The 16,704-nt window shown below is 44.0% G+C and overlaps 1 protein-coding gene across 1 annotated transcript in view; it reads right to left on the bottom strand.

The window, feature by feature from the left end:
* The window catches only part of FHOD3 (formin homology 2 domain containing 3), a 383,665-nt gene that overhangs the window by 60,447 nt on the left and 306,514 nt on the right, over window positions 1–16,704 (bottom strand). The window contains exon 17 of the mRNA XM_081097145.1: window positions 12,209–12,414. Within this exon, the coding sequence (XP_080953271.1) occupies window positions 12,209–12,414 (206 nt within the window). The remainder of the gene's footprint in view (window positions 1–12,208; window positions 12,415–16,704) is intronic.

Here is a 16,704-nt window from a genome sequence, read left to right as displayed (position 1 = left end):
ATTCTGTCCCATAGGCTCCCTCCCAAGTCTACAGAGATCTTATTAAATTCCTCCAGGTTAGTTTCTGGATGCTTCCCCACCCTCAGATGGTCCCCTGACCCTCTGCACATCTCTGTAAGGAATCTCTCAGGCCCCCTCTGAGCGTGCACCATCTTCCAGAAGGATTCACTGACAAGCTGAGCAAATACTAGGATTTGAACCTCGAATGGCCTGAACGAAAGCTTGGGCTGTGAATCATGATGTGCCTGTGTGGTGACTGACTTAAGCCTTAAAGGAGAAGTATACTATAATCATTTCTTTAAAGAAAAAGTATGGTGGACACAAACGTTACAATTCTGCTTTCATCGATGTCCCTCGCAGCAGAGTCCAGAGTGTCCAATTGGAATCTCTTGTCATGCGATTTTTCTTTGAAGAGATAAATTGCTGGTAGAAAGATCTGAATTTAATAAGATGTTGGGTGGCTTCGATTGATTTCAATCTGTGATGGTGTCTCCGATGACTTTGCCAGGACTTGGCTTTCTGGCAGGTCTTATGAAACCAGGGGCTGGGCCAGCCAGTTCTATAATAGTGGCTCCAAATTGCGTAGGTTCCAGGGACCTCCCCAGTTCATAGCTAATAACTAACACCATCAACTTTCAACTGTGGCTGAATCACAGAAATGTGAAAAAGGTCCCAAGAGAAAAAGCTCAGAACTTTGAAAATTCTTTAGCCTTTGCTTTTGGTGTTGGGCCAGCTCTCTCTAAGCTGTTCACTCAGATCCACTCTGCTGCTGGGTTTCTTAGCATCGCTACTATGGATATCTGAGTTTGGATAATTCTTTGTTGTGGGAGGCTCTCCTGTGCACTATAGGATGTTTAGCAGCTTTTCTAGGCTCTACCTACTAGAGGTCAATAGATCTGCTCCCCAGTTGTGACAACCAGTCATATCTCCAGACACTGCCAAATGTCCCCGGGCCAGGGGTGTGGGGGTGTGAGGGGGAGACAATTACCCCTGGTTGAGAATCACTGCCCTGAGTGAATACCCTCATTAGGATGGGCACAAACTCAGCTTACTCAAGCTGTACAAAAGAAATACTTTGTCACCTGCAAGATTCTGTGTCATCAGTCTAATGAACTTGTATGCCTTTAAATTAAGCCCAGTTTTGTTCTCACAGTTCAGAGCTACATTTTCTAAACCATTAAGGCCGAAGCTGCCTCTTAAGATGAAAACTATACATGGTCAAAATTACCTTCCAAAGGCCTTTTGGAAGATGCCACTTTATGAAGCCCATACCCACCCTCACAGTTCCAACCATCAGGGTTTTCATTTAGCTTCCGTGGAATGCTGTCAGAAATACTGAGCTTGTGGCCATGGGCCAGTTATCTTCAAATACAAAACCTTAAACTCTAAAGCAGTGGTTCTCAACCTTCCTAATGCTGCGACCCTTTAATACGCCGGGTCTCGTATGTGGGCGTATCTGCATGTGGGCAGACCCGCCTGGGGATGGATAGAGGAGCGGTATCTCGGTTCCTAAGACCATCGAAAATATGTGTTTTCCGATGGTCTTAGGCGACCCCTGTGAAAGGGTCATTTGACCCCCAAAGGGGTTGCGACCCACAAGTTGAGAACTGCTGCTCTAAAGTCATATTTGATGTAGGAAGTCATTCATGCTTCAAGAGGCACATGAGAGTCAGGAATGGCCCAAGAAAGAAACAGATCTGTGGCCCTCGTGTCATGCTCACAGGGGGACATACGCCAGAGTTGATGTTGGGCAGGATTATAAACACGATTAAATTGTAACTTCCACTCCCCTCCCCCTGTGCCTCTTGATTGGTTATGCTTCTGACCGAGTTCACTTGGTTAAACATATATATGCTACCACTCCACTGTGGTATCATGTAGGACAAAAAGAAGCCAGTTTTAGGTCTAATTATTCTAATGGTTAGCATATAGATTCTATTTCACACCATAATCAGAAAATTAAGAGCAATTTGAGGTTATTGTATCATTTATTACTGTCTCATTATTTTGAACTTGAATTTTATGCATGATTTCAAACATCAGCCCCCATTTATGAAGACTTCCTTTGAGCTCTTTATATTTCTATTTTAAGGTTAGGTCTTGTCTTGGTTCAAACAGAGTCAAACAGGATCAACCCTAATATCTGCTTGTCCTGCCATGCCCAGGAGGGCTAGTGGAACTCCTGGGTTAGCTACATGACCATTTTCTTTTCTTTCTTTCTTTCTTTTTCTTTTTTTTTTTTTTTTAGAGAAGTAGACTTCTAATTTTTTTAAAATATATTTTTATTGATTTCAGAGAGGAAGGGAGAGGGAGAGAGAGATAGAAACATCAATGATCAGAGAATCATAGATTGGCTGCCACCTACATGCCCCCTACTGGGGATCGAGCCAGCAACCCAAGCATGTGCCCTTGACCGGAATCAAACCCAGAATCCTTCAGGCCACAGGCCGATGATGCTCTATCCACTGAGTCAAAGCAGCGAGGGCCCATTTTCTTATAAGAGCAAATCGGGAGACAAGCCTAGCTTCAAACTGGCAACACATTTCAACAGCACCTATAGTTCTTGTCAAGCCCCAGACAGAAACATCAAAGATGTCAACACAAAAACTGCTATTTTGGAAGGGATATACTAGCATTAAAATGGATAGTCCTAAATAATAACAGCTACAAATAAACTGATTGAATTTGAGGGTATTTTTTCCTAATTCATATTTTTTCAGGTTGAGCAAGATAGAGTTACTGTTAATTAGATGTTCTAATGTGATTAGCAGCAACCTCATTCATTACATAAATATTGATTTAGACTTTTCATGGGCCAGGCACTGTGTTAGGCACAAAGAAGTCATATGTGAAAAATTGTCTTCCTTAAAATATTTTTCAAGTCAAAGTGATCTCTTAAGTCAGAGTCAACAGATATTATAATATCAAAACAACTAATATATAAGGAAAATATTAGCTTTTCTTCTAGTAGAGTATGACCAAGTCTAAGCAGAACCAGCTAGCTTGAGATTGGGATAAAACTAGAAATCCACATTTAAATTCTCATTCCAAAAGGTTGAGCCTATCTCACTTGCATCTATTCACTAATGGATGTGGTTTTCCACTAATCAATGATTCAGTTTATTTGTGCTTGTTAACAAATTCATTCACAAAGAAATGGAGAAAATTTCAGTTAAAATAAGGGGTATTTTAAAAGGCAGTGGAAAAAGTATTTTAATTATAAATTTGTTGAGGATCATTCTCTGAATTTTCTTTTTTTAGAGTTTGATCTCAGAAAGAAATAGCCCTCATATATATGTCAACTTTGTAAAAGTTTCCTCTCTGTAGTAGGCCACCATCATTTCTTCATTTTTTTTTATTGATTTTTTACAGAGAGGAAGGGAGAGAGATAGAGAGTTAGAAACATCGATGAGAGAGAAACATCGATCAGCTGCCTCCTGCGCATCTCCCACTGGGGATGTGCCCGCAACCCAGGCACATGCCCTTGACCGGAATCAAACCCGGGACCCTTCAGTCCACAGGCCGACGCTCTATCCACTGAGCCAAACCGGTTTTGGCCATTTCTTCATTTTTTACAGAGTGGCTTATATAGTCAAAGATGTGTCCTCTATCATGGTCTGTGTAATAAATATTACAGGGGAAACAGCTGTCTCTGTTGATTAATGTGTCTGCTTTCTTTTTTCATGTTGTGTATTCATTGATGAGCTCATAAAACAATCATTAAATGCCTATTCTGCTCCAAGCATTGGGGGTAACAAAGGTGAGTGCAAGCATGGGTCCTCCTCTGAGGAACACACGGATGAGGAGGGAGAACGATTGGATAAGTAGTGAGATAAGCCCTGTATCTTAGGGATGCACAAGCTGAAGGGAAATACAGAAGAGGAAACAAATAATGCTTTATAGAAGAGAAGATGCTTTAACTAGATAAATAAATGTCCAGTGGCACCCAGTGCAAGAGGGCAGTCAGGCACAGAGGCACACCTGAGAGAACATGGCACCTTCCAGGTACTGATAGCGCTTTGGTGTTAATGGAACATAACATGTGGGGGTGGTTGTGGTGGTAAAAGCCTGGTTGTAGGGACTAGATGACCAAATAGTTAAGGTCTTAACTTTATGTTGTATATAATGGAGAGCCACTGGAAGATTTTAAGAACAAGGTATAGATAATGACTTTTTTGATTGGGTTGCTAAGACGAACCTAGAAGATGTAAGATCTATTAGAACCAGATTAGAGATGACTAAGATTAGGACTAAGGCATTGATGATAGAAAGATAGGGAAGAGAGAAAGGAGCACAGAAACACTTGGTGATTGACTGGATAAAGGGAAGAACATTGAGGGAAGAGTAAAAAATTACATGTATGCTTCCAGCTTAAATGACTAGGCCAAGAAAGATGGTCTTAACCAGATGAGGACTAGAAGATACAAGTAGGTTTGAAGGTTGGAATTTTATAGGTGAGAGATGGGTGACATATCTCATCTGAATGTCTGGCACCTATTAAGTCTGCAGTGTTTGAGGAGCATTCAGATGGTGATGTCTAAAAAGGTTGGATACATGCTGCCGGAGCTCAAGAAGGCCAAGGCTGAAGATGCAGACCTAGCAATTTTTAGCACATGGTAGGTAGTTAAGATTCACATGTAGGGACCCAAGGTCACAGCCATAGGGTGTGGCATGAAAAGAGAGGGTTGCTGGAGAAGGAACCTTGGAAAAAACCTGACACTTAGGGGGCAGATAGAAAAACAGTAAGTAGATTGAAATAGCTGAAACCGGTTTGGCTCAGTGGATAGAGCGTCGGCCTGCGGACTGAAAGGTCCCAGGTTCAATTCCGGTCAAGGGCATGTACCTGGTTGCGGGCATATCCCCCGTAGGAGATGTGCAGGAGGCAGCTGATCGATGTTTCTCTCTCATCGATGTTTCTAACTCTCTATCTCTCTCCCTTCCTCTCTGTAAAAAATCAATAAAATATATTAAAAAAAAAAGATTGAAATAAAATGATGAGAAAATAATAAAAATGTAGAAGACATGAAAGTCAATTAAAACACTGAGTCTGAAGATTATCTAGTGGGATACACAAGAATCCAGAGATGCTGACCTAGAAAGTCAACAAAAATCTATTGAAACTTCTCAGTGTATCTAGTGGAGGAGCTTTCTCAGAGGATGTTCCAGCTTCAGAAGGCTCCAAAGATTCTTGCCATGCTCAGAGGCAGATACGATGCATTCCAGGAATTCTCTGGAAACAGCATACTTTTAAGGACTAAAAAACCACTCTGTGATTATGTTGTCCCACACGACAGGCATTGTATCATTTAGTATAAATATCTTATGGAGGTTGGTGATGGAAAGACAGGGGTGCTAGAGGAAAAAGAGGAGTGGTGGAGGTGGCAGAGTGGTGATCAAGGTCCTGACCACAGATAAAGACTCTAAAAGGAACCAGCGAGTTCTTCATTTTTACTATAAGGAACCAGAGAGTTATTCTTTTTTTGCTATTTCTCAGTCCCAGTCACTGACTCTGAAAATTCAAAGTATCACCTGATTAAGAATGCTCATTGTCCCTACCTATGGAAGCCTCCTCACGGTACCTGGAGCATTTTCCCAAGGCTCCCACCTGGAATGCAAAGCACTGATGTCTTTCTGGATTCCCTGTTAGCTCCTCTAGGTACAGAAAAACTCATTCACCCCCCAGAGCCTGGTGCAGACTGGGTCTTGCAGCTCCTGATCCCTTTTGCTATGTCAAGAACAAACAAGCTAATTACTGTTCAAAACCTTAAATCTTTTTTTATTTACATTAAACAGATTTTAGGATACAAATTTGATGATAAAAGTTGGTTCAAAACCATTATAACCCGGCGCTTAGAAACAATTCTCCAAGGTTCTCTTGTGTTCTGCAGTCCTGCAAGCAGAGGCACTGATAGCCTTTGCTCTGGACTATCTTTCTAAGGATGTGTGCAAACAGCCTTGGAAGACAGAGATAGTGTCTCTGGATACAGCACAGGACAGGTTTATTGCCCATGGTATAAAAGACAATGTCTTTCTCTGGGACAAAGGGAAGACATGCTAACTGCCTACTCTCAAAAAGTTGGAATTCCTAAGCGCAGGGTTTCTCTTTGTGTGCATTCAGGTACCACTTGTGCCTATACATATCACCTTGTGGGAACTGGGGCTTGGAAAATGGCACAGATGCTGATACTCTGGCTACTATTGTTGTTATAAGCAATTAAGTTCTTTGTCTCTGATCCAGAAGTTTCATGTCTTCTGCCAACAACATCCATGAAATTGTGGCAGGCTAACTTACTAGCTTACCAAGTACGGTAAAGTCTTAGACCCTTCACAGATTCTGATACCTGATTGCTATCTGTAAAGTTATGTTGATCACATGATAACCTTCTTTAACAACCTTCCCAATGCCATTATTTGCTTTGTCTTTACTTAAGTATACTTAAGTAAGATTCATAATTTGTGTACATCAAAAGGATTTAAGACTGCCTGGTTGGTGTGGCTCAGTGGTTGAGCATCCATCCATGAACCCAGAGGTCACCAGTTTGATTTCTGGTCAGGGCACATGTTTGGGTTGTGTAGGAGGCAGCTGATTGATGCCTCTTTCTCATTAATATTTCTGTCTCTCTCTCCCATTCCCTTCCTCTCTCTAAAATCAATAAAAACATATTTTGTTTAAAAAAGAACTCAAGAAGACTATTTAATGGTCTAACATATGGTGCAAAACACACTGCAGGAAAATGTTATTCTCTATAGGAGGAAAGATGGTAAGGTTTTTCTTTTTCCATGTTTAGAGAGCATGAAATGGTAAGGCAAAAAAAAAAACAAAAACCTAATGATTTGCAAAGGCTCTCAAAAAGAACTCCATAGCAGGTGTAGCAGGCAGGGCCTTAGACTTGGGTAGAGTTCCTGAGAGATTTTGCTTAATTAACCAAGTGGCATCAAGTAGCAGCAGTAAGATGAGGTATGGGGAGGTGGGGCAGCCCTGAGTCACAGAACCACAAGGAATCTAGTTTCCTGCCAATTCATGAAATAAGGGACTGGTCCAAAGCTTTATGCAAATGAACTAGCATGCATTAGGCTGGTGATTGATGATATTCTGCTGCTACTGTGATTGATGATAATATAGATGTCTATGATATTTGCCACAACAAAAGTGACAAAGATGCTCAATGACTGGTAAACAACAGCCATGATGATGAATAATACCTACATGAAAAATGATTATTATTTAAACAAATTGAACATTTCAAGATACAGGTATATGTCTATATTTTGTTTACAGATGTGAAGATCAGGAAGTTAGAGGCACTGTCCTATTGACCAGTACTTTCAACACTAGAATATCTAAGAGAAAATATCAGCATACCATGTCAACAATTTCTGTGAATGCCTCCACGTAAATGCTGGTGAGTAGGACATGGCCATATACATCACGGTTTATATCTCTAATGGCCAAACAATGAGATATTTGGAAATATCTAGAAATCCAATGATAGGTAGAAAAAAAATAAGGGTTGAACATATTTTTCCCTGACGGATCTCAGAGGGAAGGGGGGTGGGTGAAGGGGTAGGGAGTGATTGACCAAAGAACTTATATGCATATTTGCATAATCCATGGACATAGACAATAGTGTGGTGAAGGCCCAGGGTGGGGCAGGAACCAAGTGGAAGGGGGCAGCAGGGGAAAAAATGGGGGACATCTGTAATACTCTCAACAATACAGATAAAAAAATTAATATAGTGTGGTAAAATTTTCAAATGCATCTCCAAAGCATTATTTCTATGTGCAACATATGAGTGGGGCTAAGTAGGTTTACAGTTTATTATTTTCAAATGGAAAATAATACAATAATTAATAAATATTAATACAAGAAAAAATTGTTTCATGTACTCAACTGTAAACCTCCTTTTGTCCCACCTTGTAGAGAACTAAACTAAAACTAAGAAAAATAATCCAGCCATTATACATGCTTTCATAGTGTCACTAGTAGGTGAAAGGTACTTATAACCACTTGATGGCAGCTTCCTTCTACCAGGAAAGGCCATCTGTCTCCATCTAGTCTCAGGAGGTCCTGGGGTGTGTGAGCCAAGCAGCAAGGAAGGAACACAGTTCTAGCTTCCAAGGGGTAGTTCAACCCTGGGTCCATCATCAATGCCTACTTTTGAGATGAGTGGTGTTCTCCACTATTTCCATGAAATAGGTTCCCTAGATCTAACACCTGCTAGGATAAAAGGTTACCTTGCTATGTTATTTCACATCTGCTGAATCTTTTTCTCTGTGAGAATAATTTACTTGTTCCTAGAGTCATCTGTGAGTTTTTTGAAATAATAGAAAATAAACTTATTAGATAGATATTCTGACATATACCCCCAGAGCTCAGGGGAAATGAGGAAAATATAATGAAAGCAATGGATGAAGAGATAGGCTCTTCCATGTTTACCTAAATTTTGGGCTGATCGTCTCTGTCAGTTATGGCATAATGCAAATGAAACACAAAACACATGTATGTGTTTCTTCCTCACTTGGGTCTGATAGTTTCATACAGAGAAAAAATATGCAGGCCAGCACCACTAAATTCTAGGCAGTATTGGGACAAACATCCGCCATGAGCCACAAGAGAAGCAGATGGAAAAACAATTCAAGCACACACTGACCTGAGGGTGGGGGTAGTGGCACAATTCATACGACTTACGGCAATTTAGCTGGGAAGGTTTGGGGCTGAGAGATCTCACTAGATGGCACACAATGCTATGGGTATTTTACCATTAGCCCTTCCCTCTTTAAAAACATATTTTGTAAGAGAAAAAATAAGGAAACTTTTGGTATTTTCATATCTTTTGCTATTAAAAGTTGTCCAGAATCTGAGTAGAGAGTTTTAACAAAAGAACCCAGGAAGTGACCTTTAATCCCAAGGTACACAGAATTCGATAACAAATAGACAGAAAAATATCCTCTTTTTTGTAAATAGAATTCTGAAATGTAGGCCATGATATTGCAGATACTGGGAAGACCACCACCACAAATACTGTGATACCATGATGCCCTGAGAAATGGCTGGGCTGAGCGCCAAAACAATAGCTGCACTCCCAGCAGGCTGCCAGCACCTCTTTGAGACTCGGTGAGAGTGTTACTAGCCTCCCTGTTACTTACTCAGATGCACAAGGTATTGACTAGTAGTATTCAGGAGGGGGCAGAGCCTGGCAGAATTATCACACAATTCCACAAGGTGAAAGAATGAAAAAGCGAGTCAACCCCTGGCACATTTGGACCACATCATGCCAGGTGTTTGGTGCAGGACAAACATCTGGATGTGTGATTATATTTTTTTATTCTTCCTCCAGATGCTGGGATATTGTAAATGTTAGGGATAAGCAAAAAATTACTTTGATCATTTGAAAATGGGAAATGAGCCCTGGCCGCTGTGGCTCAGTGGATAGACCATCGGCCCGTGCAGCAAAGGGTCACAGGTTTGATTCCTGGTCAAGGAGACATACCTGTTTTGCAGGTTTGATCTCCAGCCCCGGTCAGGGCTCATATGGTAGGGAAGGTATCTCTCTCACATTGCTGTTTCTCTCCCCCGCCCCCCCCCCCCCCCCGCCATTTCTCCCTTCCACTCTATAAAAAGCAATGGAAAAAAATATCCTTGGGTGAGGATTAACCAAAGGGAAAGAAAACAAGAAAAAAAAATGGAACCTCATAAAAAGAATAGGATGCTAGGATGTTTCAAAGAACAATAACAACTGGGCTGAGGGAACCCTTTCTGTAACACCAACTTCGCATGTCTGTCCTAAGGGCGGAGGTCCTCAAGGCAGAAGGCACCCCAAGCAGTTCTTTCTGAAACCATTCTCTAATAGCGTTTCTCCTCATACACTTATCATTTCCAATGGAATAATTCACTTAGGTATCAGGACAAGAAGGTTAGAATACTTTACTGGTCCCAACTGACGTGGATGAAAATTACTTAACATGGGACGGACAGCTCTTTTAGATTGCACAAGAGCCACTGCTCTCTTTCTCAGAAAAAAGCAAACATCACATAATGCTATTGTATCAATCTGTAATTATGTCTAAATTCAAGTTCCTATTCCTTTTTCAGAGGCAGAGGTCACTTACTGTATGATTTCAGTCAAACATTTGCTCAGTCTCTATTAATTTCTTCTTTGTAGAGGAAGATGACATTTGCTTTTAAATATATATATAAATATAGATAGATAAGATAGATAGATAGATAGATAGATAGATAGATAGATAGATAGATAGATTTTAGAGAGGGAGAGAAAGATAGAAACATGTCCAATGATGAGAGAGAATCATCGATCAGCTAGCTACCCTTTACACATCCCCTACTAGGGATCGAGCCTAAAACCCAGGCATGAACCCTCCTGGTTCATAGGTTAATGCTCAACCACTGAGCCACATGGTCTGGGCTGACATTTGCTTTTCATCTTTCTGCAAGCATATTGAAATAACTTTATGTTTTCATATTGTATGTATTCAAAACACTATTTTCTGTGTCCTTACTGAAGTTTAAAATGTTCTTTTTCATTGGCTAGAACAGCCTCCAGTTTGACTCTAACTGGACAAAATATTTAAGGAACTCTCTTTTTGCCACAGATATCAACTAGATTCAAATTTTTGAGGACAAAGACTATTTAGAGATACTGATAATTCCCTCTCAGCTTGAGGCCTCTCTGTATTTCACAGTTGAGGCCACCATTCTGCAAACTTCTGGAGGTACAACAATTAGCATGAAAGGTCCCAAGATTAGCCGAAACTGGTTTGGCTCAGTGGATAGAGCGTCAGCCTGCGGACTGAAAGGTCCCAGGTTCGATTCCGGTCAAGGGCATGTACCTGGGTTGCGGGCATATCCCCAGTGGGAGATGTGCAGGATGCAGCTGATCGATGTTTCTCTCTCATCGATGTTTCTAACTCTCTATCTCTCCCCCTTTCTCTCTGTAAAAAAATCAATAAAATATATTAAAAAAAAAAAAAAAGAAAGGTCCCAAGATTAAGTGCAGAATTCCTTTGCAGGGAAGTGTTTTTCATATCGCCAGTTCAGTCAGAGCAGTGATATCAGGCAGGGTTTGGGAAGCACGGAGTTGTCACAGAACAGTCATTTTTCCGATTCTCAGAGTCTCAACATTTTAAGACCAACATTACTCATCCATGACCGAGCCATCTGCCTGGGACGGTCTTCCGCGGCTCAGGGACCAGGAGGACTGGCCGAGATGCAAAGCCTCGGTGCGGCAGCCTGCCCGGCAGAGCAGCCCAGGGCCAGAAGAGCCAGCGGAGAATCGCACAGACAGTTCTGTTCCATTACAGCCAGTTCTGCTGAGGTCACGGAGTCCTGCCTTGTTTAAATTAAACTTGACGCCATATTTAGGCAACACTCCTAGAGTTAAGAGTTGCGTGTCTCTGTTGTCTCCGTTGGCTGAGTCTGTCAGGCTGCAAACCCCAGTACTGGGTAAGCCCACCGGTGCTGGCTGCAGGGTTAACCAGCAGGCACCGTGGAGGCGCCTGTGCCCAGAACCACCCCCTCTGCTAAAGTGAAAGAAAACGGACCCACAACGTGCAGAGCAGCCAGGAAGGCAGCTGATGCTCCAAGGCTGCAGTGCACAATGTCCTTGTTTCCCCCCAAATAAAGCGAAGGTGACGGGGAATTTTTCCAGGGCCAGCCTGCCTGTCTGCACACACGCACCTCCACCCATGCCACGCGCCAGTAATCTTTACTATTTTCCTTTTTATTCTCTTCTTCGACATTTAATGCCTATGTTCACGAGGTCCACATTTTTCTTTGCCTGCACTGCTTAATTTTATTCCCCATCAGTTTAATTTAAACCAGACCGACAATCCCTCGGGTAAGAACATTTCAAAGTGGCCACTTTATGGGGCCGATCCAATAAAGAAATAACATCCAAATGATAGAGGACTACGTTAAAACCCTGTGATTTAGAAGGAGATGTCAAAGTCAGTCTTATCTTCGGAATTTTTTTTTTCAATGACCATACACTGACCATCTTTACAATAACTTTGCTTTCATGGACGTGGTCTGAACACACACACTCTTGCACCTGTGGCAGCCCAGGCTGCAGTCCCCCCTGAGCCTAGCCTTAGCTGACTGTCAGTGTTCGTTTGAACGTAGGAATGGTTACTACTGCCCAGAAAAAGCCTGTCTGGTGCTCATGAGCCCTCCCCTCTCCCAGCACTCACCTTGGGGATGCTGAGGTGTTCCCGGGGAGGACGATGCTCCGGGGAGAGCCCCTTGTGAGTCTAGAGATGAAGGGCCAGGGCTCAGAGGGGCGGGGGCGGCTGGTGAGGTCAGGTCCAAGGAGAGGTCAGCTCTGCCCCGGCTCACGCTCCGGCTTCTCAGTTCCTTCTCGTGCGCCTCAGCTGCCAACTGCTCCAAGTATTTGTATCTGAAAGTGAAATTCCAAAGGGTTTCCGTAAAAAGAAAGAGGAGCCCGTGGCTGATGCTTGTTTATGGACGAAACACCTGCAGAGAGAGCTGGTTTCCTGATGCCGAGCACAGCGCGGGGCTGGCTGGAGGGCCCGCTTGCCAGGAACGCCCAGCGAAGCCAAGACGCTAGTGATTAAACATCCCGCATCAGGCACAACCAAACAGCCAGGGAGGGGGGCGGGTGGGAGGTGGCCAAATCACACAGTCCCCAGACACCGGCGCGCGGCTGCAGAACCCTGGTTTGCTCTTTTAGGAAACATTTGTACAAATAAGCAAAACAACAGTAATGACCATCAAAAAGGCCCCACGGTGACAGCTGAAAACCACACGCCCTCGGAGCTCACAGCTGTGAAATGGGAGGGTACCCTTGTGTGGCAGAGAGAAACAGTGCCCCCCAAATACCAAAAGGGGGTGTTGGACCAAGGCCTCCCTGAATGTCTGAACCTGCTTCAATGCTCACAGCAATGCGACTGGAATTCACTTTGTTCTCCCGGTGTCGACCATGGAAACTTTTTTATATTCTAAAATATTTCTGAGTCGGACTCAGACATCCAATAGCTTGGACCTGACGTCACATATAGTTTATTCATCAAAGTCAGTTTAAAAGAACAAAGATACATCTGTTTTGCATTTCAGGCAGGCAGAACCCACTAACTGTTTATTAAGACCAGCTACCAATCATATTCCGCATGGTGCGCTTTATAGATCAGACCAAAATAACTTTGAAATATGTGCCTCTTCCAGATGTCTGCTAATTTTACCCACCATTATTTGTTCAGAAATAAATTTATGGGCCCAGCTGTAGCCAGGTTCTGACTATCTTACCCACCACTAGACTTTGAAACAGCTTATTCAAGACCCTCCCTCACATCCACCCAGATGTACTGCTTCAGTTCCCGCTTCAGTTCCCCCCAACAGGCAAGCGCCCAGCTTTGGCCCACCATCGCCCCCAGATGGCACTCCCGTTTCACCTGGATAAGAAAGGTGGGGCCCCTATACGAGACCTGTAAAAAATGCATTTAGAAAGCACGCAATTCTTCATTCATCCTTAAGATGGGCGTGGCTCCCATCTGTCATCATCGCCTCCTCCCTGCCAGTCCAGCGGCAGCCCGCCCCGGGCCAGGCTCACACGCACGCCTCCCATGAGGCTGCCTTGGCCACCACAGCTGGAAGCGATCGGGGGCCTTGCCTCGGAACTCATGTCGGATATGTAGCCCATTCCGCTCAGATGGCATTTCACATTTACTGCCTGGCATACTTAGTCATCTTTTCACATGTGCATGGCTGTTTTCAACAAGCAGATAATAGGATTTTTGAGAACAGGAAGATTACCCTCCTTGTTCTTTCCCTCGGTGCCTGGCACTTGTCAGCTGACGGGAAGCGAGCAAAGTGCGCAGTGAGAACCGTGCAGGGCAGCACCCCACCTGCAGGGCCAGCACCCCACCTGCAGAGGTCCCCCGAAGCACGGGGTGCAATGGGGGAACACACCCACTTCACTTTCTTGGAGAGGCAGCTGACTCGCACGTGAATCGCTGATAAAAGGTGCGGTAGGTCTGCATATATATAAGTGTCTGAGGTTGGCTCTGAGGGCAGCTGCCTCACCATGAAGGGTGGAGACGCTGGGCCCAGAGAGAAAGCTTTGGAAACTCTGGGCTTTCCTTGCCAACGAGGTCACCTCTCAAAAGGCAGGAGAGGAGACCAAAGAAAAGTATTTCTGAACTTAATTCTGACCAGCAAGGGAAAACCACTGGGCTTGGAGGGGATGGGAATCTTGGGAGAGAGTGGTCTTGAGCAGCCGTGGGCAAACTACGGCCCGCGGGCCGGAGGCTCGTTTGAAATGAATAAAACTAAAAAAAAAAAAAGACCGTACCCTTTTATGTAATGATGTTTACTTTGAATTTATATTAGTTCACACAAACACTCCATGCATGCTTTTGTTCCGGCCCTCCGGTCCAGTTTAAGAACCCATTGTGGCCCTCAAGTCAAAAAGTTTGCCCACCCCTGGTCTTGAGGGTCAGAGCCCTTAGGAGGCATATTTTAATGAGATAGTGGTGAATGCAAGGCCAGAAAGGCTGCAGCCCAGGAGTCTGTGAGTCCGAGCCTGCGACAGGAGAAAGGGACAGGCAAGGAATGACATGCAAATTAGGGGACCTGCATAGGCCCGAGAGACTGGAGATCATGAGCAGGAAAGTTGTGCTCAGCAAAATCAGAAGAGGGTAGAGCGAACGGTAACAAAGCCAGGAGGACGGCCCATTTATGACCTTCACACTTCACTGGGTCCGGCCCTGGTCCTGGCCTCTGCAAACCTCGTCCGTGGGCAGCGAGGCTGGCAGGCATGTGCTAGCAGCCAAAGGACTCACCCTATTTCCTGGGAGACCCCAGGGGTTCCTCACTCTATTCCTGTCTCACGGGTGCCATCCTCGGGATCCAGAAGCCATGGGCAGAGTCACAGGTTTAATCTGAATTGTCCCAAGGGTGTGTATGTGGTAGATAAGAATGGCAGGGAAGGGGACATGGGGACTTGTTTAATGGATACAACGTTTCAGTTTTACAAAATGAAAAGCGTCTGGGAAGTAAGGAACACGGACCCCACACACATGCGCGCTTCTCTCAGGAAGAGTTAACAGATGGAGGCTTCGTCCTTACTTCTGAACCTCTTTCCACCTCTCACCTCCACCAGCTTCCCCATCTATTTCTAAAGGCCATTATACTTGCAAGTCTTATCTTTTCCTGGCTCACCCCCAGCAGCTTTCCAAACAGGGATGAAAGCATCTCTCCCTCACCCCCATCCTCAGCAGCTAATTCAGGAGGCAGGGGAACCAAAGTGGCAGGTCCAAACCAGAGGAAAATGTTCGGATGTTTCCCCCAAACCTCCGTGTAAACAGAGAGGTGGGCTGTAAGGAAGGACCCTCCCACAGGGCCACAGAGAGCCCGCTCCTGCCCAGCTAAGAGGCCCAGACAGGTGAGTGACAGAGAGGAATGTTGGGCCAGAGTGAGAGGAGTGGCAAACTCCTCTGCACACGTTCTCCAGGCGTAAGTGATGTTCTGCTTTGGGGAAAAGAACCGTAACTAACATCCAGGAACAGGTAGCCTTTGGTGGTTTGGAAAATTCTGGGGTCAGTCTGAGCCAGTCAGACCTGACACCTCCCCAAGTGCTTTCCAGCCGTGCCTGTGCCGGTTGAGCCTGACAGCCACGTGGCCAAAACCTCAAAAAAGTGCAACATCTGGAGGGAATGCTAAAAAACAAGATAAAACTAGATTTCTTAAGCTTGGGCACAAAGTCAACAGCATTTCCAGTAAAAGTATATATCGTGTCCACCAATGTAAAAAAAAAAAAAATGGTATGGCCTGGCCAGCACGGCTCAGTGCTTGAGTGTCGACCTATAAACCAGGAGGTCACAGTTTGATTCCTGGTCAGGGCACATGCCCGGGTTGTGGGCTCGATCCACAGTGTGGGCTGCGCAGGAGGCAGCCGATCAATGATTCTCTCTCACTGATGTTTCTCTCTCACTGATGTTTCTCTCTCTCCCTTTCCCTTACTCTCCGAAGTCAATAAAAATACATGTATTTTTTTTAAAATGGCACGAATTAGAGAAAGAGAAGTGTGTTTCTTTACCAGCATCTTTCACGCTACATTTGCTGTCCACAACTGGTGATGAGGATGGCAATAATCAAATGTTTTATTCATGAGGCTGACTTAAGCACCTAATTTTTAAATTGAACATAGGCAGACTCCACTCCTCTATGCCCCAGTCTGTCCTGACCTATTTAGCTGATGGTGTCTAAAAAAAAAAAATGAGCACAATTCCATTTTTTATTGGCAACGTTCAAATATTGTTAGGTTCCCAGCTGGCTCTGGTATGAAACCAGCATTTCCATCTCTGCGTGCAGTAACCCCACCTGGTGGTGGACGGAATAACTGCAGGGCTACAGGGCAGACATTGGTCTTTTTCACTGTTCTACTTCCCAAAACATGCTTATCTAAATTAATCAGACAGTGAGCACATTAACTTCGTATCTTTTAATGGGGTTAAAAGTATGTTGCCACTGAAATTTTAAAAACTGGTTTACAGCTTAGATATTTGAAAGAAAGCTGTCCGTTTATTTGCTCATTTATTCCATGCATCTTTCCGGAGCGTCGAATATGTGCAAAGGATTGTGGCAGGCACTGGGACAACCCAGGAAAACCAGGCATGGTTCCTGCCACCAGGAACCTGAGTGCTGTTCAGGAGGGAGACAGGGAAGTGAC

This window comes from Myotis nattereri (genome assembly GCF_964212035.1).
Source record: "Myotis nattereri genome assembly, chromosome: 8".
NCBI lineage: Eukaryota > Metazoa > Chordata > Mammalia > Chiroptera > Vespertilionidae > Myotis > Myotis nattereri.
This window is presented reverse-complemented; position numbering and strand designations above follow the sequence as displayed.